We start from the raw sequence: 24,061 nt of genomic DNA, 5'->3' as shown, positions 1-24,061 counted from the left end.
TTGGTAGATAAATGTGGAATGAGATGATTTTTGATTAGTCGAAGTAAAAGTAAGGTTAAGATATTAGAGGTCGATTGGAAAAAAATTGATATTTGTGGTTAAAATATGCGAGAAGATTAGTTGTTTGACTAAAGTGAAAGTTAAGGTCACGAGATGAGAAGTCCGATTTGAATTGGTAGATACATGTAGAATGAGATGGTTGGTTAGTCGAAGTGTTTTAAGGTAGGAGATGAGAGGTCGATTGAAGATTGGTGGGCTAAAGTGAGGGTAAAAAAGAGATTGATATATTTAAAAAAAATTATTTGACCAAAGTGAAAGTGTGAAGTTACGAGGTGAATGATCCATTAAGAAAAAATTATGTGATGAGATATGAGAGAAGATAAGATGTTTTACCGAAGTGAAAAAAATGTGGAATGAGAGTGTTATATTTTTATTAAAATATATTATTAATTATTTATTAAAAAAACTTTGAATACATATTTTAAAATTATTATAATTTTTTATTGAATTTATTTTGTTTATATTTGTTAGGTTAAATAGTTAATTAATTTTTAGTATAAAAAAGAACTGAATTATGTTTAATTAATCTTGTGTAGATTGAAGAAAACACGAAAAGAAAGTCGCCCAGTAGTTGATCAAATCTAGCATTTAATCAAACTTCGGTTTTATAAAAGAGGTGCTTCCGGTTTTATCTCCAAAATCGGTATTTTACACTTCGGTATTATGTGAAAAGCGCTTCCAGTTTTATACCTCGGTTTTATGAAAATAAACATGTATCTGGTAGTTTGCAAGCATCCGATATTTTATACAGGATCGATTTTATGCTAACAAGCGTCCAGTTATATATATGACTTCGATTTTGAAATGAAGTGTGCCCAGTATTTTACAAACACGTCCCCGATAGTTTGTGAAGTCGGTTTTTTGCAAACACGCATCCGGTAGTTTGCATTTCCGGTATTTTACAAACACGCCTCCGGTAGTTTGTGAAATATGTTTTGTACAAACACGTATCGGGTAGTTTGCATTTCCAGTATTTTACAAACACGTATCCAGTAGTTTGTGAAATCGGTTTTATATGGAGACTCATCCGGTTTTGTATCAAGTCGATACTTTATGAAGCGCGTATGGTATTTTATACCTTAGTTTTTTATATTTGAAGAATCCGGTAGTTTATCTAGATCAGTTTCTGGATAAACGCTTATGGTTTCATCTCACTATCTAGCCTTCCGATTTTATATCAAAATCGATATTATATCAAAAAGGGGCTCCCGGTAATTTATTCCAATTGACAAACATTTCTTGTAATTCATCAATCCAACTTTATATTAAGCGTACCCGGTAATTTACTACTTCGGTGATATAAGGTGCTTCCAAGTTCAGCATTCTGGATAAACAGTTTCTTGTACCTAATCAATCTTATTTCCCGATTAATCATTCGTTATGAGTAGTCTGACACCGCAGTAGAATCAAATGCATGTAAGACTGCTATGAACCAAGATAAGTCAAACCTTCTAAAGCTATACGTTCCTCTTATAACACAATCCCATTAATGAATATTTTGGCTTACCATCAACCAAGTATAACCAAGATCAAAGACGATCCTCTCTGATGTACTATGCTGGAACTCACCCAATCAAATAAGGAATGACATTCTATGAATCAAATATGTATGTTATATGACCGTTACAGCTTGACTATTTAAGAAGAAGATAGATAACAGTTTGAGAAACATAAGCTTTCACGTCTCTCTAAACGAACAACTACCTTTACATTATTATTCATAACTCTCTCAAGCTCTCAAAGTCCTAAAATCTTTCAAGTTTGTTAGTGTTAAGATTGTATTACATACTATGTATTTTGTGTGAGTTGGTCAGTATTATAAGTTGACAGAATTTGTTTCTATTCAACAGAGTGAGTGTGCTAGGAGTTCGAAAACAGGCAGTAACTAAGTCCTGGTTGTTCGACTGGGTAGGTACAAGCGTTGTATTTAAACCAAATCTTCTAGTGAATATCCTTCTCAACATTGAGAAAAAGGGGTGACGTAGGAGTTTTTACTCTAAACATCCATAAAATCTCTTGTCCCGTGTATTTCATTCTTTCAATCTCATTCACGTATTGCTTCAAGTCTAAACAAACTATTTCGCACTTGAACTTTATTCAAGAGTTTGTGAAGGCTTGTGTAGAATATAAACGGATATTAACTTCTATCAGAGTTACTATCAAACGAAGTGTGTGTAAGCGTTCAACGTAGTTAGATCCTAATCTTTATCGTTGTACCCGATCCTAATAATATTTTTATCCGTGTCCATCGCACGAGAATAGTCCTAATTTATATAGAGATCTTTGTTCGGGTGAAAAATAGAGTCCATATAATTTTTAATGTTCACATAGTGTGGAAGGTTGTTTGATATTTTACCTACACTGGAAATAGTATATTGAATCATGCCACAATTTTGTGAAATTTAGAAATACAAATTTAACTCAATTCTTAATAAGCATGTTTTATTTTAATTATTTAATTAAGTATTATTAATTTTAATATTATATATTTTATATTTATGAAATAAAGTAATTAATGAGTTTATATAGATATGGATAATTAATAAGTTTAGAGAAAAAAAAAGTAATTATTGGGATTATTAATAGATTTAGAGCCAAAGTTGATATTTTAGATAAATGAATGAAAATGTGGGTATTATTGGAAAGAGAAATGATAAATTCAACGAATGATTAGAGAAATCAAGACTACGAATCATATGTGGTCTGCTACGTGGATAAGAGAGAAATAAATTCGGTAAAATCCAAAACTCTTCATTTATTTCTCTCTCTAAAACTTTTCCGGCGAAAATCTTCTCCTATTAAACCCTAACCCATGCTATCGTTTTTACAGATCTAGTTATTTAACAATATTGTTCAATTATTTTTGTATGAAAACGAACTATTTATCTTTTAGGAAACCAGCACTGAAGCACCGAACCTGAACAACGCAGTAGATGAAGCACCAAACCTGAACAAATCCCCTGTTGAACCTAAAAGGTACCCGATTGTTGGTATAGAAAATGTACATTTTCGATAAGATTTTGGGACATTTCGACGTCCAAAAAATGGAATTTCGGGGAAAAATATTCCAAAATGTCCTGAAACCATTATTCCAGGACCCAAAACCATCATTTTGGGACTAGAAAATGGAATTTCAGAGGAAATAAATGTCCTAAAATGTCCCAACCTATTATTTTGGGACAAGAAACCATCATTTAGAGAGCCCATAGTTAGTATAATATTAATTTCGGGTGATGTCTGGTCTTGAAATGGTGGTTTTAGGACCCGAAATTGTGGTTTCTTGTCACAAAATGGTAGTTTCGGGTCCCGAAATGATATTTTCAGGTACTGAAATGATGGTTTCGGGACGAGTTTCTTAAAGTTACACTTTTTTTCTTAGTGAAATTTCCAATGTTGGAATGACATTTTCCTCCGAAGAATAATTTTTTGAATTCTACACACCATATGTCCACTTAACTGGATTTAACATTACCAAGTTAGGGAGAAAAAATTGATGCGGTAAGAGGAAATATTTCAGAATTGGTTGTGCCAAGAGTTGTATGAAAGAATCGAAGGCCAAAAATAAATTTTATCAGTTTAGACCAATAACGAAGACAAATTGTAAAACAAAGATTAATGTTGTTGTTCGGAATGAAGGGGATATGTAATAACAAGTATTTGTCTTGAGCACACCCATACATTAAGCCCTAAGAGGATACGCCATGTTAGATCCTATAAAGTAATAGACAAAAATGTAAAGAGGAGATTGAATACAAACGATGAAGCTAGAATAACTGTGGCCAAAACAGTTCAATCCCTTGTAGTGGAAGATGGAGAGTATAAAAATATGTTTTTCGATGAGTGAACATGTAGAAATTACGTTATAAAAATACAAAAGTTGAGGTTAGGAAGTGGAGATGCTGAAGTACTCACTAATTATTTTTTAAGAATACGAACCAGTGACTCAAACTTCTTCTACATTATTTATTTGGACGAGGAATCCCGAATTAAAAATGTGTTTTGGGAAGATAGTATGTACAAGGCCGCCTTTGACGATTTTCACGATGTTATCTCTTTCGATACAACCTATTTGACAAATTATTATGACATGCATTTCGCTTCGTTTGTCGGGGTTAATCATCATGGTCAATCCATTTTACTTGGATGTGGCTTATTGTCAAGTGAAGATTCACATTCTTTTACTTGGTTGTTTAGACCTTGGTTAGAATGTATGGACGATCGACCTCCAAATTCCATAATCACAAACCAATGTCGATCCATGACGATTGCAATTGAGAAGGTATTTCCTAAAACTCATCATCGTTTTTGTTTGTGGCATATAATGAAGAAACTTCATACAAAACTTGTAAGTCATACTGAATACCATCTAATAAATGAAAGGCTAAAAAACATTGTATGCAACTCCATAAATATTCAATAATGTGAAGACGATTGGATTAGACTAATAGAAGATTATCAGTTGGAAGATATTGTCTGGTTGAATTCTTTATTTTTGGAAAAATCTAAATGGATACTTGTTTATGTAAAAGGCCAATTTTGGTCCGAGATGTCCACCTCTCAACAGAGTGAAAGTATGAACGCCTTCTTTGATGACTATGTGCAGTCTAAAACATCCCTCAAACAATTTGTTGAGAAATATGATAGGCTCCGGTGAGAAAATCCCTCAAACAATTCATTGAGATAAAAGAAACTAGATTTTCAATCGTTTAATTATTTGATACTAACTATCAATGGATTTTCCTTTGAAAGACAATACTATACCTTCTACACTCCAAATATATTTAGGTTGGTTCAAGAAGAAGTTAGAGGGTTGATGTTGTGCGACATCTCAGTCATTGAAGAGCAAGGGACAAATTGTATATTTAGAGTTGAGGAAATCATTTTGGGGGTTAATGAAGAACATGTAAGAGATGTTTCTTACAATGTGAATTATACTAAAACAGACTACAATGTTAAATTTCAATGTCGATTGTTTGAGTTTAGAGGTATTTTGTGTAGATATATCATGGCTGTGTTAAAAAATATGAGGGTGAATGATGTACCAATGTGTTATATAATGGACTGGTGGCGTAAAGATATTAAGCGTGGGGATCAAACTATTACCAACAATTATGATTCAGATATGTCTGTGGAAGAAAGAAAATGTCATAATAGTCTAACTCGATTGATGCAAGAGGTTCAATAAGTTAGAGTCAAATTTGAAAACTATTGTTCTTTTTGGATGAACGACATAAAAGGTTTGATGAAACAATTTATGTCACTTTATCATGGAAGCAAGCATAGAAGCATCTACAGACAAAAACACAGAAGCATCTCCATCTATATCTCCAGCTACATCCATTTTGATACACTCTCCTAACAAAGTTAGAAGTCGAGGACGACCACCAACAAAGAGGAACCAATATTTAATTGAGAAAATCCCTAAGAAGTTGTCTTCGAGATCAAAAATGAAGGAAAATACGGCCACAATATAAATAGTGTTAGATTGAACACAACAACAAAGGAATGATCCACCGTCGACTCATTTTTTCTTCATATCACTTTTGTCCTCTCAAATATATGTCGAATATAATGTGTGTGGGGGATAACATTCAACTAAGATGGTAATTATATGATCATGTTGTAACTATGAGTTTTTTTAACATATTGTAACATTGAGTTTTTGATGAGAATTTTGATATTTACAATAAGTATTTGATTATAACTTGTCCTGAAATTATGTTTTTTCGTCTTCAAATGATGATTTCTCGTCCCGAAATGGAGGTTTCTCGTCTCGAAATGGTGTTTTCGTGTCCTGAAATGGTGGTTTTATGTCCCGAAATGATGTTTTCTCGTCATGAAATAATGGTTTCGGAAATCGAAATGGTGATTTCCGACGCTTTTTTTTCTTCTTAAAATTGTGATTTCGTTAACACATTATCATTTTTGTGTCCCGATATTGTTATGTCACATTATCATGAAGACTAGAAAATACCAGAAATTTACATAATTAAAACCATAATAATTTACAATGTACTACTTATTAGCATACAACTTATTATACGTACGTTTCAAGATAATATTCTTTTATAATGTGTATATAATTCATAAATATAGTTCAACTTATTGTTTAAATTTGAACTAACAATGAATGCACATAATTTTACTCGGAAAGCATCAAGTAATCCTCTTGCCTACAAAAAAAATAAAATACAACAATAAAGAATTATAAAACAATCAAAATTTGAAATATGTAAATTACCTTTGTTTTGGTTATACCACAATCCCACTTTGCATCGCCCATATAAGTTTGATATGTCTCATACAGTTTATTGCGCAATCTGTTGTATTAGAATTGTCTTGTCAAACTAATTTTAAAACTTTGAACGAGAAATTAGCTATTTTGGTTCCGATTTTTGAGTCGAGAATATTGAAGAACTCCACAAAGGAAGCTATCTGTTTTACCAATGAAGTTAAAATTAAACATAAATTTCAAAACACTTCAACATACAGAAAGTTCAACTTAATAGTTTCCGAGTTATGACATATTTATCTTCCCATCGCATTTTTTTCTACAACAGGAGATGTTCAATGATTTCGATTACCCTCTTTTGTATAATGATGCAAACAACATAATATTGACTTTCATATAAAATTGGGAAGGATAACAAAAAAGTCATATTAAAATATGATAATACATTAGCAAGATTTAGATGATATTAAAATATTGGATTTACAAGATTAGCATGTATCATTCTTCCAGTGTTATCTTGAATATTCTCATTTCTTCATTAACGTTATCAATAAGAAGTTATGAATCTTCGTAAAAGCCATGTAAATGAAATTAACATCATAATAAGACCATTGGTTTAAAAATGAAATGAAACAACAATAAAAGATCTTATAGAAACCATTGTTGAAAATACAATTCTCCCCTGAGAAAATAGTTTACTATAATTAAACGTAATGTGTGCCCATGCATCAATAATACCACTTTCAACATGGCATCCATTTTTCATTGATTGAAAATGCCCTATGTTGATCAAGGTATGCTACGTTTCGTATAAAACTTCCTTCCTGAAAATGAAGAAAACACATAAATCCAAAAAATGTCCCGTATTGATCTGAAATGACCCGATTTCGGGTCTCGAAACCATCATTTCGGGTCTTGAAACCACCATTTCAAAATGAGAAACTACCATTTCAGGTCCCAAAACCCTGACTTCAGGTCCCGAAATTAACATTATACTAATTATGAAGATATCAACATCATTAATGACCTAATATTCTCATCATCTTCATTTGTAAAAATGAACCCCATAATGATTTCATCTCAGTTATCTACTTGGGCACAATAAAAAATTATTGAAAAAACATAAAATTTATAATTAAAATTAAATCATTTCAAAACATGATTTAAAAAAGTAATAGATTTTTATATATAAATATATTTTTATTTAATATAATATATATATATATATAACATTTTAAAAAATCCAATAATATATTAATAATATGTTATTAAAGTATTTTACCTATAGTAATATTTAAAATTATAATTAAAAATATTATTTTTAAAAGTAAATTGTATTTAAAATTATATAAAAAATCTATAATTTTTTAATTATTAAAGTTATATAATAATTTTAAATTTAATAAAATAAAATTAGGGAAGATATTAAATATGTTATATACATAATTGTTTTTCTTTTTATAAAATATACATGTTAATAATATTTTAAACTTAGAAAATAATTATTTAATATTTCAACAAATACAAAAATCGTCCAAAATTATTACATTTCACACAAAAAATCAACAAAAAATCTTTGAAACTAAATATCAATTTCGACCAAAACAGAAATATTGTCAAAATTTTACGAAAACATCAACAATTTCGAAACTCTATATTATATTTAAAATAACAAAGATTTTGAAAGTATGTAACAGATTTTGACCCAAAAAAAAATGGTTAAAATCATATATTAGATTTTGGCTGAAAAAAATTGTCCAAATTATATTAGACAAAACTGAAAATAGTCAAAACTATATATCACAGTTTGATAAAAACAAAAATGGTGGAATCTATATATCAGATTTCAACAAAAAGAAATTGTCCAAACTTTATACAAAAATGGAAATCTTCCTAAGTATATGTCATATTTAAATAATATCAAAAATCATCAAAATTTTATATAAAAATAATCAAATTATCTAAAGTTTATATCGGATTTTGAAAAAAAAAAGAAAATCTTGCTAAATATATAGCAATGAATTTTCAACCACTAAGATCTTGTGAATAATTTGTTGAAATATTTTTATAGAATTTTAAGGTAATCAATTTCATAAATGTGTAGGGATTGAAAAATTATTATCTAAACATTTTGTAAAAATATTTACCACCATAAACTTTTTTTTTGGGATGAAATCTAATATTTATCACAAAATAAGTCGAAAATTTCATCCCACATTTCTTACCTTCTTACTTATAGACGTCACAACACTATCCTTTACTTCCTTTTTTTATATTTAATTTTTTACAATCTAAACAAAACTAAAACTATTTCAAATGTGTCAGTTTTCATTTAAGCCAGCAGTCTAAAGCCTATGAGCCAAATTATGGACAAAAGACTAACCGGCAACTCTTATGGTACTTCGTAATGCACGTAATATTATTATTATTATTAATAATAATAATATTAGTTGTCAAATATTAATATAATTAGGACCATTTATATTATAAAACCTCAGAAATTGTTAACAAGTGAACACAATATACAAAATCAAATTATTATAGAAAGATGGCACAACTGCCTTCCAATGTGGTAACAGTTCTTGCATTGAGAGCCCTTAAGTTCATTTTCTTATTAGTTGCATTGGGCGTACTTGTAAGTGATACACTCTATGTCCCAAATGATGTCTTTGATTACGAATTAGAATACAGTTTTGACGATGTTTATGCTTATAGGTGAGTGGACAAGAAAATGATAGTGTTACTATATATATATATATATATTTTTTTTTTATTAAATATTGTATATATTAATTGTGAAATGTGGCAGATATGTGCTTGCTACAATTGTGATTGGGATGTTGTTTGCATTACTACAAATTGTCTTCACTATTTACAATTTCAAAACTGGAATCAAATTGTATGGGGTGTGTATTTTTCAATTCAACTTCTATGCAGATAAGGTATGTTTTGTTCTTATTTTTGTTCCTCTCATTTTTGTTTGGACAAATGCTATTTGAGATTTGTAGACCGTTTTATTAGATCGAGTTCGAACTTTTAATTAGGGCATATGAGATTTGAATTATCAGAATTTTAGTCATTTGTTGTTTTTTCAAATGGACAAAACGGTTGTCTTTTAATTTAACGTTTCATTTTCTTTTTTCTAACTAATTTATATTTGTAAATTAAATTATATTTAAATACGTTTTGTACGTTATTTTTTCTAATCATATTTTTTTTGAGTTCTACACATTCTAATTTTTAGAAATTGCTTTGGGTGACTAAAAGATTTGCTATCTAAGAAAACATTTGAGATAATCTGAAAATAAATAAATTTAATATTTATTTTTCACATAACATCGAAAAGTCATATCATTGTGTATAATCTACCAATTTAGACGTATTTGTTTTTTAAATTAAATAATTTTTTTTTATATTATAAGAAATTTTAAAATTATATTAGCATTTATGTCATAAAATTTAAAATATAAGGCTCGTGCTAATTTCAATTGTTTTTAATTTTTGGAAGGTGATTTCGTACTTACTAGGGACAGGAGCTGCAGCCGGATTCGGAGCAACAAATGAGATGAAACATATTCTCTTGTTAGCGGAGTATTTGATTGAAGGCAACAATTCCACAATAGACACAGATATTGGTTTTAATGTATTTGATAAGTTCTTTAACCAAGCAAATGCTGCAATTGCATGTGTATTTCTTGCCTTTATCACTTCAGCACTCATTTCCATTTTATCATCTTGGGCTCTCACCTCTATGGAGCCACACCAGGAGCCTAAGACCCTGACCCATCTGGATACAGAGGCCCAGAAGGACCCAAAAGCCCTACCTGAACCCCAGCCGCAGCACCAAACAACAATTGCAAGAGTCCAAGACTAATGGCTCCATACCATAGTCTTTTCTAGTTATTATTTCCAATTTATATTATTAAGCCTTATGCTGTAATTCTTTTCTAATATTAAATAAACACTTGTTTAATTGACTTTTAATTATTTTACAAAATATAATCTAATAAAAATAGAAAATATGTTTTCTCATACATGTTAAGGTTGTTATATTGCGATTGTGTTGGTTGAGCTTATTTTTAAACAAGTTAATTTTATTTAAATAGAAAATAATAGTTTGATAGTTCATTAAACCAAAGAAATGAAAGTAAATAAAGTATGCATGTTCATAATAGAAATGATAGGATTAAATTGATAGGAAAAGATAATATTGGGGATTCATATTGTAATGATATGCATGTTCATAATAGAAATGATAGTATTGAATTGATAGGAAAAGATAGTACTTCATATTGAAATGATAAGACTTTAATTCCAGAAATATCTGTTATTATAGGAATTGCTGAACTGAATGGACCGTTAGGGTGTATGTTGGTACCCTAGACCTGACCGGTCATTCTGTTGGGAAATTAGATTTGAAATCTTGTCTGGCTGAAACGGATGACAATCGGGTTGCTTGTGCTGAAAATTTGGTCCCAATGTTGGAGATAATCTGTCAAAAGGGCTCTAAGGTAATGCAGGAAAATGACATAAATTGTACAAGTTTATCGGGTCCTATTGAAAATAATATGTTGAGATCTATGTCTGTTTTGAATGATCCTCTTGAAGTTGGTATTGGGGTTCCTATTGAGGTAAATATGAAAGGGCTGAATAAACTGCTGGTCGAGAATCAGTAGGTTCAAAGAATATTACAGGGTCGGGGTTAGTTTCAAAAATAGAAAACATGACAGTTTAGGTTATTCAGGTGCAAAGAAAGATAAGAAAACAGAGCTTACCGGTCCTGCTAGAGAGGATGCTGAACTGGGCAAAATGGGTCATATTGAAATTACCACTAAAGAGTTGAAGATATCAGCTGCTCAGAATCCATTGGGTCCAAAGAAGGACATAATTTAAGAATCTTGTTATGCAATGGGAAATGTTGCAAAATTGAAAGTCTTAGGATTCATTGATGATCAGAATGCTATGTCTACTTGCCCTACTAGGAATCAGATGAAAATTCAGACAACTAGACTATGGACTAGGCTAGAAAAAGGTTGGACAAAAGACACTAAATGCGCCCAGGATTCTGAAACTGAGGCTAAAATTACAGGATCTTCTAAACAACCTACACATCTAGCTGAAGCTGTTGAAGGACATAGTCTAACAGAATCTGGAAACACAGAAGAAATTGGATCTGAGTTGGAGTTGGTCATGAAAATAAATTTAGCTAAATCAGAAAAGCCTAATAAAATAGATCTAAAGCATGATGAACTAAATTTGATTGGTATAGTCAATGGTGAAAGCTTGGTTCAGAATTATATTGATTCGTTGGTTGATGGCACCATGAATGACAATCTTTTGAAAATATGGGTCTGGGTATGGATGTTATGGAAGCTACAAATAAGTTGGGTCAGAATATAAGTCAGGGTATAAGAGGTGAAAATGTATGAAACTAGAAGAATTAACCAACGGTTTTCGCTTGGTCGGGTCTGATAAGGGGTTAGCCAACGGTTTTCGTTTGGCTGGGTTTGAAATAGATAATCTAGTTGCTCACATAAGCCCTGGTGCTACTCATCTTTCTGGTCATACAATTGCTTCTTCTTCCGGTCCTAATCGACAGGATGATAACTCTACAATCAAAGCTATGAGCCACCAGTCGAATCAAAAGAACCAAAGCATGGATCTTGATTTGGAATCAGACGATATCACCAACTATAATGAAACAATAATATGTGACCTTAAATATCATAAGTTCATGAAGAAGATGTCAGCAACAAATATCAAACCAAAAGCAAAGGGGAATAGTACTTCCAAAACAAGTGCTGAAATTGAAAGGATCCGTCAAGTAACAGGATCGAATAATTCTAAATCAGCTAAGAAGGGTAAGAATGGATTAAAATCAAAGAAAGGAAAAATATGAAGGCAAATAATTCAAGTTCCAAGAACAATGCTGAAGAAAATCCTAAGGAACCCGTGACACTCGAGACTAACCCTAAGATATTGAACATGGGTGCGTTTTCTCCACTCGTTAATCTGGATCCTGAAATTCCAATTGATAGCGTTCAAAAGAGAAAAACTGGTACACAAGAGAAGAGCACTAAAGGGGGTATTCTAAAGATGATTGGAACAATTGAAGGCAATGGTTTTGTGGGAAATACAAGGGTTAGATGGGCCAAAAAGAACAAACAAGTTAAGAAAGATAGCAACCCTGAAACAGTCATCTCCTCAGCTCCTCCTACTGCTGCAATTCCTAACAAAGAAAATACTCAGACTGATAACAAGGATCCTACTGCTGGTCCAACGTGGTCAATGAGGAAAAAGGAAATAGCAAATTTGGTAGGACTGAGAAACCAGATGAAGAAGCTATTTTTCCAAGTTAATAAATAAGAGATTACGATGCCCCATGAAAGAAATAATCAGTTGAATGCTCAGTTCAACAGTCATTATCTATAGAATTGGAATCTCTTCAACAAAGATCAATATGATGAAGTGATCATGTGGACGGTTGACGCCATAAAGGATATTTCGAAATGTAATAAAACAAAGGTGTATACAATCATGAGCAACCCAAACAAAACATGACAAGAAGGAAATGTGTGGAATGGAAATGCCCTGAACAATTCAGAAAAAGGAAAATTCTAGATAGATACCTTATAACCAAAGGTAATTTCACTTGATCATCCACAACGTTTTGATCTCCCACCAGAATTTGAAGAAAAATGCGTAAATGCATGGGAGTTTGTCATAGTTGGTCACTTTATGGGCAACATGAAGACACCATTTGTTGAGGTTAAAAGAATGCTGATGGGTCAGTAGGAATCCTCTAGTCTGGAGAGGATCACAATCAATGATCACGTATTGTACTTTCTATCCTTCAGGAATGAAAACGAAATAAAGCTGATCATAGAGAGCGAATATACCTTTATTAGAGGAAACAGATTCAAGCTATACAATTAGAGCGAGGAACTTAATACTAATCATAGATCGCCTGAACTTGAACAAATCTGGGTGAATCTCAAGAATGTTCCACCACACTTGTGCAACCCAATGGGTCTCGCCGAAATTTCAAGAATTATAGGAAAACCACTTATGTTTGACCCAACAATGGAAGGCTACGAGTGTGCATATGTGGCAGAGTTAGTGTCAAAATCGATCCAAGTAGCTCTCTTATAAATCAAGCTTGAACTTAAAGATAGACTGAGAAATTTATTTGACATTGGAGTACAATACGAATGGAAACCAAATTGATGTATATGGTGTAACACTTTCACACACGCTACGAATAAATGTCCAGTCAATAATAATCTAAAATCGAAGGCCAATAACAACGCTCAGGAAGGCGGTATCAATGACTCTAATCAGACTCAGGTTGAGAGAAATGTGAACAAGTCTGAACTTAACAGAAATGAACTCACTGATAATGATAAGATGAACAACAAAAAGCAAAAAACATATAAGGGTGTTGGGTCAAATTATTTTGACTAAGTGTTGAAATAATTTAACCACTGATATTTTGATGATGAAATAACTTATGAGTTTTGATACAGGTGTATTGAGACAATATGTTATAAGACTTAGATCTAATGGAGAGCATTAGACCGATTTTCGATTTCATTGCATAGAATTAGACGTAAGTCTAATAGAATTAGACGCACAGTCTAACTCATCGGAGTTAGATGTGTAGTCTAATAGATGTGTAAAGAATTAGACGGATGGTCTAATGAATACACGGAATTAGACGTTAGTCTAATAGAATTAGATGTACAGACTAACTCATCGGAGTTAGACGTGTAGTCTAATAGACGTGTAAAGAATTAGACGGATGGTCTAATGAATACATAGAATTAGACGTATGTCTAATAGAATTAGACGTACAGTCTAACTCATCGGAGTTAGACGTGTAGTCTAATAGATGTAAAGAATTAGACGGATGGTCTAATGAATACACTAAATTAGATGTAAGTCTAATAGAATTAGACGTACAGTCTAACTCAGTGGAGTTAGACGTGTCAGTCTAATGGTTATTGAATAATTAGACAGGTAGTCTAATTAGTGAAAGTTAGACGTGAGTCTAACTCCTTCAGACAAGTCTGAGGTAGAACCGGAATTAGACGTGCAGTCTAACTCAGTGGAGTTAGACGTGCCGATCTATGTGTTATTGAATAATTAGACGGGTAGTCTAATTAGTGAAAGTTAGACGTGAGTCTAACTCCTTCAGACAAGTCTAAGGTAGAACCGGAATTAGACGTGCCAGTCTAACTCAGTGGAGTTAGACGTGTCAATGTAATAGTTAGTTTATAATTAGACGGGTAGTCTAATTAGTGAAAGTTAGACGTGAGTCTAATTCCTTCAGACAAGTCTGAGGTAGAACCGGAATTATACGTGCCAGTCTAACTAAGTGGAGTTAGACGTGTCAGTCTAATGGTTATTTTATAATTAGACAGGTAGTCTAATTAGTGAAAGTTAGACGTATGTCTAACTCCTTCAGACAAGTCTGAGGTAGAACCAGAATTAGACGTGTAGTCTAACTTAGTGGAGTTAGACGTACCCGTCTAATGGTTATTGTAATTAGACGCGAGTCTAATTCTATTAGACCAGGCGGTCTAATAGACATTTCTTATTAGAAGGAGTTGACTTATTTCATTAGACTGATTTTCACAAATCCGTCTAACTGAAATAAGTCTAATGCTCAGTTTAAGTAGTACGCTTGAATCTAGCATTTCTCCTACCCACGTGCTATAACTGTACCCTACTTTTGCTCCACTTTCTTGTGAAGATTAGTACAATAACTATATGCATCCAATCAAGGAATTCCACGTAAGATAATTTCCCTCATATTACCCGTTTTGTAGGTACATCCCTAATGGAATATTCGGCGCACTACCAGTTCTGTACGACCACGATCCTTGTGCTCAGAACCTGCTGTGTACAATGGAGGCTTTCCAATGGAAGAGTGCCACGTATCATTCTTGAAGATTTGACAGTTAGTCCCTGCTTAGTATTTAATCAATCCTAAGGACAACGGACAATAAACCTCACGAACAAGCAATTACAAACGAACAAGCATTCCGATTTTTGCTGAGAGAGACTACTCAATCATCTTGCTTACTGAACTGTGAAGCTTCTTTCTGATTGTACTGTGTGTGAATCGAGAGAGAGAGCTAGAATCAAAACACCTTTAGCTGAGTGATATTCTTCATCTTGTAATTGAATAGAAAGTGTTATGTTCAATAGTGAGCTAAGTGTGTGTGTAAACTGTATTTAATTCTCATCATATTATAGTGAATCCTTCTGGTAGTTGGAAGAAGGGGTGACGTAGGAGAGTTTCTCCGAACATCCATAAACAAACTGTTGTGTTCTTCTTTTCTGTCATCTTTTCATATTTAATCTTGTGCTTCAAACCCAAGTAAACAATTCCGCCTTGAATCTGTTTCAAGTGTTTACACAAGTTTGCATAGAATAGAAAGAAATATTAATCCCTAGCAGGATTTCTATCAAACCGTTTTTCATAAGCCTTCATCCTTAGCCAGACCCCTGTCTCTATCGATAAAGTTGATCCTATCAATTGGTATCAGAGCCTTGTTTCTATTCTCAAGCATCTAGAACCCAAAAGCATGTCTTGTATCAATGAAATTCCTCTTCTGTCAAAGGACAACTACGATCTTTGGATGATAAAAATGCAAGCTCACTTGGCTGCTATTGACTATGATATGTGGAGTGTCATCAAGACCACTTGATAGATGAGGCCAAAGTCAGGAAAAGTAGAGTACTCATCCTCTCAAAGCCCTACCTCCGCTCTCAACTTCTGAAGAAGATGGCCCCATAAAGATTTCGAAGCCAAGAAGTGAGTGGACCACTGAAGAAAAGGTGACCAACAACCTGGATAATGTTTCTAAGAACATTCTGTTCTAGTCACTTAACACGAATATATTCTTTGAGATCAAGTCCTGTTCCACTGCAAAAGAAATATGGGATAAGCTCAGCCAGATCCATGGTGTGAGTTCTCAAGCAACGAACAACCAGAAAGCATTCATTTGCAGTCAGAACAAGTCCAGATGGGCTGACAGTTATTCTGAGGAGTCTCCCGCTGAAAAAGAGAATGAAGCTGTAACATGTCTGATGGCAGATGACCAATCTAAGGTAAATGATATCTCTGCACCAGAATTTACAAACGAGGAGTTAATTAATGCACTCAATGAAATGGCTATTGAGTACAATAAGTTAGCTGACTCTTTTTATGAAATGAAAGTTAAATATGAATCAACTGTTCTCTTTTCAAAGCAAGAACCTGAATCAAATGTTTTTGATGAAAATTTAACAAAGATCTCATCTGAGAATGAGATGCTCAAATAACAGATTCAAACTCTTTCATCCGAAAACAAGAGACTCAACTATATTGTCAATGCATGGACAAGATCAGGAGAATGGCATAAACGTTTGAACCATTTAAATTTTAAAACTATCAACAATATTTGTTCAAACAATTTAGTTATTGGTTTGCCCACACTTCAGTTTTCAAAGGACAACATATGCACTACTTGCCAGTTAGGCAAACATGGCAGATCATCGTTCAAAAGCAAAGGGAAATCACAATCCAGCCGTATCCTAGAACTTTTACATATGGATCTTTTTGGTCCAATTCCTGTAAAAAGTATAGGAGGAATGAGATTTTCTTTAATTGTTATCGATGACTTTTCACGTTTTACATGGGTTGCATTCTTACCATCCAAAGATAAAACTGCTGAAAACTTGATTAGGATATTTAAAGGGATTCAGAATCAGAAATCTTTAAATATCACATGCATCAGAAGTGATCAGGGAACTGAATTCACTAACAGATACCTATCATCTTATCTTGAGGAGACTAGAATTAGACACGAGTTGTCTAGTGCCAGAACTCCACAACAAAACGACATTGCTGAGAGAAGAGTGAGAACTCTGAAGGAAGTAGTGAGGTTTATGCTTGCTGAATCAGATGTTCCTCGGAGGTTCTGGGCAGAAGCCATTAGTACTGCTTTCTATACTCAAAACCGGTCAATAATCAACAAACGTTTTGATAAAACTCCCTATGAACTGTATTATGGGAGAATTCCCACAGTTTCTTACTTTAAGATATTTGGGTGTAAATGTTTTATCCATAACAATGGAAAGGTTTATTTGACTGCTTTTGATGCTAAAGCAGATGAGGGATTCATGTTGGGATACTCATCAGTAAGCAAGGCTTACAGAGCATACAACAAAAGAACACAGACTGTTGAAGAATCCCTTCATGTAGTTTTTGATGAGCCTGTTGAGAGCAAATCCAAGGAACCCATTGATCTTGTAGACAGACTACAAGCAACTAGTCTTGAGTCTGTAAGTGAAGAAGAAAAAATCTTGGACAAGCGGATGGCTCTATCTGATCCTGTGGCTGATCCGGTTGAAGCTCAACCAGATGTACAAACTCCTGCTCAACAAGAAGTTGAGAGTTTGGATGTCGCGGTGTCCCCGGTTCAGATGACCAATCCCCTTGGTTCCAACTTCAGATGGAACAGAAATCATCCACCAAAACTAATAATCGGAAATCCTTTTTCTCCTCGAAGGACAAGACGTCAACTGATGGATGAAATGGCCAATTCTGCATTTATTTCTCAAAATGAACCAAAGAAAATTGGTGAAACTATAGTTGATCCAGATTGGATTAATGCTATGCAAGAGGAGTTAAACCAATTTGATAGAAATAAAGTGTGGTATCTTACTCTTAGACCAACTGACAAGTCAGTTATAGGAACAAGATGGGTCTTTAGAAACAAGCTTAGTGAAGATGGATTAGTCATTAGAAACAAAGCTCGTTTAGTTGCTCAAGGATACAGACAAGAGGAAGGTATTGATTTTGATGAGTCTTTTGCACCGGTTGCAAGACTAGAAGCAATCAGAATCTTCCTAGCATATGCATCATTTAAGAACTTTAAAGTTTTTCAAATGGATGTGAAAAGTGCATTTTTTAATGGAAAATTAAGTGAGGAAGTATATGTTGAGAAGCCCCCTAGTTTCGTAGATCATGTTTTGCCTAATCATGTTTATAGGCTTAACAAAGCATTGTATGGTCTGAAACAAGCTCCTAGAGCTTGGTATGATACTTTAACCAATTTCTTGTTCAATCATGATTTTGTTGTTGGAACAGTAGATAAAACCCTGTTTAGATTTTCTAAAGATTCTCACATATTACTTGTTCAGATATATGTTGATGACATTATCTTTGGGTCAACTAACCCCAAACTATGTGAGAAATTTGCCAAGCTGATACAGGATAGGTTTGAAATGAGCATGATGGGAGAACTTACATTCTTCCTTGGACTTCAGATCCGTCAGCTGGAAAACAGAACCCTCATCAACCAAGCCAAATATACCAAAGAATTATTAAAGAAGTTTGGTTTGGAGAACTATTCTGCAGCAGCTACTCCTATGAGCTCTTCAGCTAAATTGGACAAAAATGAAGGTGGTCAAAGTGTAGATGTTAAAGCATATAGAGGACTCTTCGGTTCCTTGCTATATGTAACTGCTAGCAGGCCAGACATTCAATTTGCCGTTGGTATTTGTGGAAGATTTCAGGCTGCTCCTAAACTCTCTCATTTTATTGCTGCTAAACGTATTCTTAAATACTTAAAGGGAACTCAAAATGTGGGACTGTGGTATCTGAAGGATTCCAGTTTCAATTTAATTAGTTTCTCAGATGTAGATTATGCAGTATGTAAGATTGATAGAAAAAGCACAAGTGGAACTTGCCAGTTCCTTGGAGATCGTTTAATCACATGGTTCAGCAAGAAGCATACGTCAGTCGCCACGTCTATAGCAGAAGCAGAGTATCTTGCAGCTGGTAGTTGCTGTTCTCAAGTTTTGTGGATTCAACAACAGCTCAGAGACTATGGGATTGAGGCTGATGAATCTCTAATTTTCTGCGACAACACAAGTGCTATCGCAATCTCTTATAATCCAGTTCTGCATTCTCGGACAAAGCACATTGAAGTCAGACATCATTTCATCCGAGAACACGTCAATCAAAAGCAAATTCGTCTTGAACATGTTCCTTCAGATCAACAAACTGCGGACATTTTCACGAAACCTCTACTGGAAGCTAAGTTTTCTCATTTTAGAAACATGCTAGGTCTTGTTGATCTTGATTGACGTAAATATGTGCATAAATTGAGGGGGAACGTATTGTTCAAAACGAAACTGAACAGATATGAAAGACGGAGGCCTTAACTTGTCCTAAGGATTAAGAGTTTGAGAAACATAGCTACTTAGACGAACATCTACCTTAGCATTTTCATCTTTATATAAAATCATTGTCTTGGTTATTTTAACCTGCTTGGTTAGACGGATGCGTCTAATAGACGGACACGTCTAATATACGGACACGTCTAATAGACGTTAGACGATTTTACGTCATGAGTAAGAGGTTGCTCACGTCTAATCAGACATGCGTGTCTCACGTGCTGTTATAGCATAATTAGACATATACGTCTAATAGAATGATTTTCAAAAAGAAGTTGAAAATGTGAAAAGAAGAATAAAACGTCTAACTACTGGTGTAATTAGACTCTTCATCTTCTAGCATTTAGGACAACTGTCTTTTAATGATGTTTGTTTAAGTCATTTTTCCCGCTGAAAAATAAATCAGTCATTCCTCAAAAGAATTAAAGACACGTGTCTCTCAATATGCAAGGAATGACTAATATTTCTGACAACTTTTTCTTGTACACTTAACATTAAACGTTCTATTTCATGCTAACATTAAATGCTGTGTATTGGGAACTGTCTTTTGAAATTCTTGACGGTAGGAGCAATTAGTAACTTTTTTCTACATGATTTAAAATCCTGATATTGATAGGATCATTTATTCTGAGAAATAGAAAATCCTTGAAATCTATCTCCCTTTCTCTCTTTAGAAGTCGAATCGCTTAAACCCTTGTTCATCAAAACATAATGTTGCCCTTCCGACCAAAATCGATTCAAGTGGACTTTCAATCCGTATCCACTCTTGAATCTACGGGCATGCATAGGATGTTCGAATCACTAAAAGCTTCTGGACTGAGAAGATTCCTCACCCCTCATGAAACCTATCATGAACAACATGTTAACGAATTCTTCCAAACCGCTAGCTTCTATCAAGATAGTGTTATTACTGGAGCCGTAATGGGCTAGATGGTATAGATCACAGAAGAATCTTTTGGTGAGTTCTTCCATCTCCCAACAGAAGGTATTGATGATTTCTCATCCACTCATCCTAACTTAATGATTACGATGATAAAAGTCTTTTCCGATTCCCCTGAAGTAGATATTCATGGGAAGAAGAATTTGCTGAAGGTTGAATATGCGCTCTTAAGCGATATCATTTCAAAATCCCTTTTGGCTAAAGAAACTTCTTACAAGTATTGTACGAAGGTCTTTCAGATCATGGCGGCTATCACCAGGGGTGTTCCGGTGAACTGAACAAGCTTCCTCTTCGAGAATCTTGTTAGAATGGTTGTCGCTAGGAAGAAAATTTTCGGCTTTGATGGTCCTCTCAGTTCTTTTCTTTGTCATCGTCTGAACGAACCTTGTAAGAGTTTTTCCCTTCCTTCTAAGATCCTGAACTATCAGAAAGAGGTAGATTACATTCAAAGGGTGGAAACGCTCAAGTCTAAGAAACGAAAAAGTGAAGACTCCAACTCCCCTCTAACTACAGTCTTAGAGACATCTTAGGTTGAAGTCTATCCTGTCCAGAAGTCATGACCAGGAAGAAGAAGAAGAATACTAGTGATTAAATGTCTTTTTGAAGTTATTTTGAATGTTTTCATAATGTTTTTGGTAAACGTATCTTGGTTACATTGAACAACGTTTTGAGTGTTTCTTCTGAAAACACTCATATTTGATTAACATGGATGTTTTTGAATGATTACTTGCATGCTGTTTGTTTATTCATTTGTATGATGAATGCAAGTCTTGATATATGTATGCAGGTTTGCAATTTCTTCATAAAAAATGGGGAAATTGTTGGGTCAAATTATTTTGACTAAGTGTTGAAATAATTTACCCTCTGATATTTTGATGATGAAATAACTTATAAATTTTGATACAGGTGTATTAAAACAACATGTTATTAGACTTGGACCTAATGAAGGTCATTAGACCGATTTTGATTTTCATTCGCATAAAATTAGACGCAAGTCTAATAGAATTAGACGCGAGTCTAATAGAATTAGACGTACAGTCTAACTCATCGGAGTTAGACGTGTAGTCTAATAGATGTATAGAATTAGATGGATAGTCTAATGATTACACGGAATTAGACGCAAGTCTAATAGAATTAGACGTACAATCTAACATATCGGAGTTAGATGTGTAGTCTAATAGATGTAAAGAATTAGACGGATAGTCTAATGAATACACAGAATTAGACGCAAGTCTAATAGAATTAGACGTGGGTCTAATAGAATTAGACGTGAGTCTAATAGAATTAGACGTACAGTCTAACTCATCGGAGTTAGATGTGTAGTCTAATAGGTGTATAGAATTAGACGGATAGTCTAATGAATACACGGAATTAGACGCAAGTCTAATAGAATTAGACGTACAGTCTAACTTATCGGAGTTAGACATGTAGTCTAATAGATGTAAAGAATTAGACGGATAGTCTAATGAATACACGGAATTAGACGCAAGTCTAATAGAATTAGACGTACAGTCTAACTCATCGGAGTTAGACGTGTAGTCTAATAGATGTAAAGAATTAGACGGATAGTCTAATGAATGCACGGAATTAGACGTGAGTCTAATGTATTCAGAATTAGACGTACAGTCTAACTCATCGGAGTTAGACATGTAGTCTAATATATTTATAATTAGACGGGTAGTCTAATTAGTGAAAGTTAGACGTGAGTCTAACTCCTTCAGACAAGTCTGAGGTAGAACCGGAATTAGACGTTCCAGTCTAACTCATTGGAGTTAGACGTGTCAGTTTAATGGTTAGTTTATAATTAGACGGGTAGTCTAATTAGTGAAAGTTAGACGTGAGTCTAACTCCTTCAGACAAGTCTGAGGTAGAACTGGAATTAGACGTGCCAGTCTAACTTAGTGGAGTTAGACGTGTCAGTCTAATGGTTAGTTTATAATTAGACGGGTAGTCTAATTAGTGAAAGTTAGACGTGAGTCTAACTCCTTCAGACAAGTCTGAGGTAGAACCGGAATTAGACGTGCTAGTCTAACTTAGTGGAGTTAGACGTGTCAGTCTAATGGTTATTTTATAATTAGACGGGTAGTCTAATAAGTGAAAGTTAGACGTGAGTCTAACTCCTTCAGACAAGTCTGAGGTAGAACCGGAATTAGACGTGTAGTCTAACTCAGTGGAGTTAGACGTACCCGTCTAATGGTTATTGTAATTAGACGCAAGTCTAATTCTATTATACCAGGCGGTCTAATAGACATTTCTTAATAGAAGAAGTTGACTTATTTCATTAGACTGATTTTTACAAATCCATCTAACTAAAATACGTCTAATGCTCAGTTTAAGCAGTACGCTTGAATCTAGCATTTCTCCTACCCACGTGCTATAGCTATACCCTACTTCTGCTCCACTTTCTTGTGAAGATTAGTACAGCAGCTATATGCATCCAATCAAGGAATGCCACGTAAGAGAATTTCCCTCATATTACCCGTTTTGCAGGTACATCCCTGATGGAATATTCGGCGCACTACCAGTTCTGTACGACCACGATCCTTGTGCTCAGAACCTGCTGTGTACAATGGGGGCTTTCCAATGAAAGAGTGCCATGTATTATTCTTGAAGATTCGACCGTTAGTCCCTACTCAGTATTTAATCAATCCTAAGGACAACGGACAATAAACCTCACGAACAAGCAATCTAATTTTGCAAAGGGAAACTACTCAATCATCTTGCTTACTGAACTGTGAAGCTTCTTTCTGATTGTATTGTGTGTGAATCGAGAGAGAGAGAGCTAGAATCAAAACACCTTTAGCTGAGTGATATTCTTCATCTTGTAATTGAACAGAAAGTGTTATGTTCAATAGTGAGCTAAGTGTGTGTAAACTGTATTTGATTCTAATCATATTATAGTGAATCCTTCTGGTGGTTGGAAGAAGGGGTGACGTAGGAGAGTTTCTCCAAACATCCATAAACAAACTGTTGTGTTCTTCATTTCTGTCATCTTTTCATATTTCATCTTGTGCTTCAAACCCAAGTAAACAATTCCGCCTTGAATTCGTTTCAAGTGTTTACACAAGTTTGCATAGAATAGAAAGAGATATTAATCCCTAACAGGATTTCTATCAATTTGTTTTTTATAAGCCTTCATCCTTAGCCAGACCCCGTCTCTATCGATAAAGCCGATCCTATCAAAGGGTAAGGAAGAAGATATGAAAAATAATGAAGTGGGTAAGGGTACAACTTGGCCCTGCTAACGCTGATCCTATCGGTCATGTTCAGGGCACCGGTCCAAGGGATTCTGTTTTCTCATGAATAGGTCATATTCAAAACGTCGGTTCTGGTCATGGTATCGGTCCTGATAAAGATGGACATAGCCACACTTGTCCTAGAGCTTCTCATAATGCTATCGTACCTAGCCATATTGACATATTATTGTGGATGATACTATTATTCATGGACTGGAAAATCTTGGGTTTTGTGAAATTAAAAGATCAAGTGCAGAAGAAGACAATTTGGTCTTGAATAAGGTAGTGAGTCTTGGTTTTGAAGTAGGGAGAATTAAAATCGATAACAGAAATAAATCCAGTAGTGAAGAGGTTCAAAGT

At 33.9% G+C, this 24,061-nt stretch overlaps 1 protein-coding gene across 1 annotated transcript; it reads left to right on the top strand.

Moving 5' to 3' along the window:
• Positions 1–8,840: 8,840 nt before the first annotated feature.
• LOC124917572 (CASP-like protein 4D1) lies at positions 8,841–10,166 on the top strand. Its single transcript, XM_047457968.1, has 3 exons — positions 8,841–9,007; positions 9,102–9,234; positions 9,801–10,166. Exons 1-3 carry the CDS (start codon positions 8,841–8,843, stop codon positions 10,164–10,166), a joined length of 666 nt encoding a protein of 221 aa, XP_047313924.1.
• Positions 10,167–24,061: the final 13,895 nt, after the last annotated feature.

The sequence above is a fragment of the Impatiens glandulifera genome, unplaced genomic scaffold (assembly GCF_907164915.1).
Source record: "Impatiens glandulifera unplaced genomic scaffold, dImpGla2.1, whole genome shotgun sequence".
NCBI lineage: Eukaryota > Viridiplantae > Streptophyta > Magnoliopsida > Ericales > Balsaminaceae > Impatiens > Impatiens glandulifera.
Note: the sequence above shows the minus strand (reverse complement) of the source record. Positions and strands in the feature narration are given on the sequence as shown.

Coding starts and splice junctions, on each gene's coding strand:
- LOC124917572 (XM_047457968.1), top strand. CDS start 8,841: ATGGCACAACTGCCTTCCAATGTGGTAACAGTTCTTGCATTGAGAGCC. Junction 9,008..9,101: donor GACGATGTTTATGCTTATAG/GTGAGTGGACAA, acceptor GAAATGTGGCAG/ATATGTGCTTGCTACAATTG. Junction 9,235..9,800: donor TCAACTTCTATGCAGATAAG/GTATGTTTTGTT, acceptor AATTTTTGGAAG/GTGATTTCGTACTTACTAGG.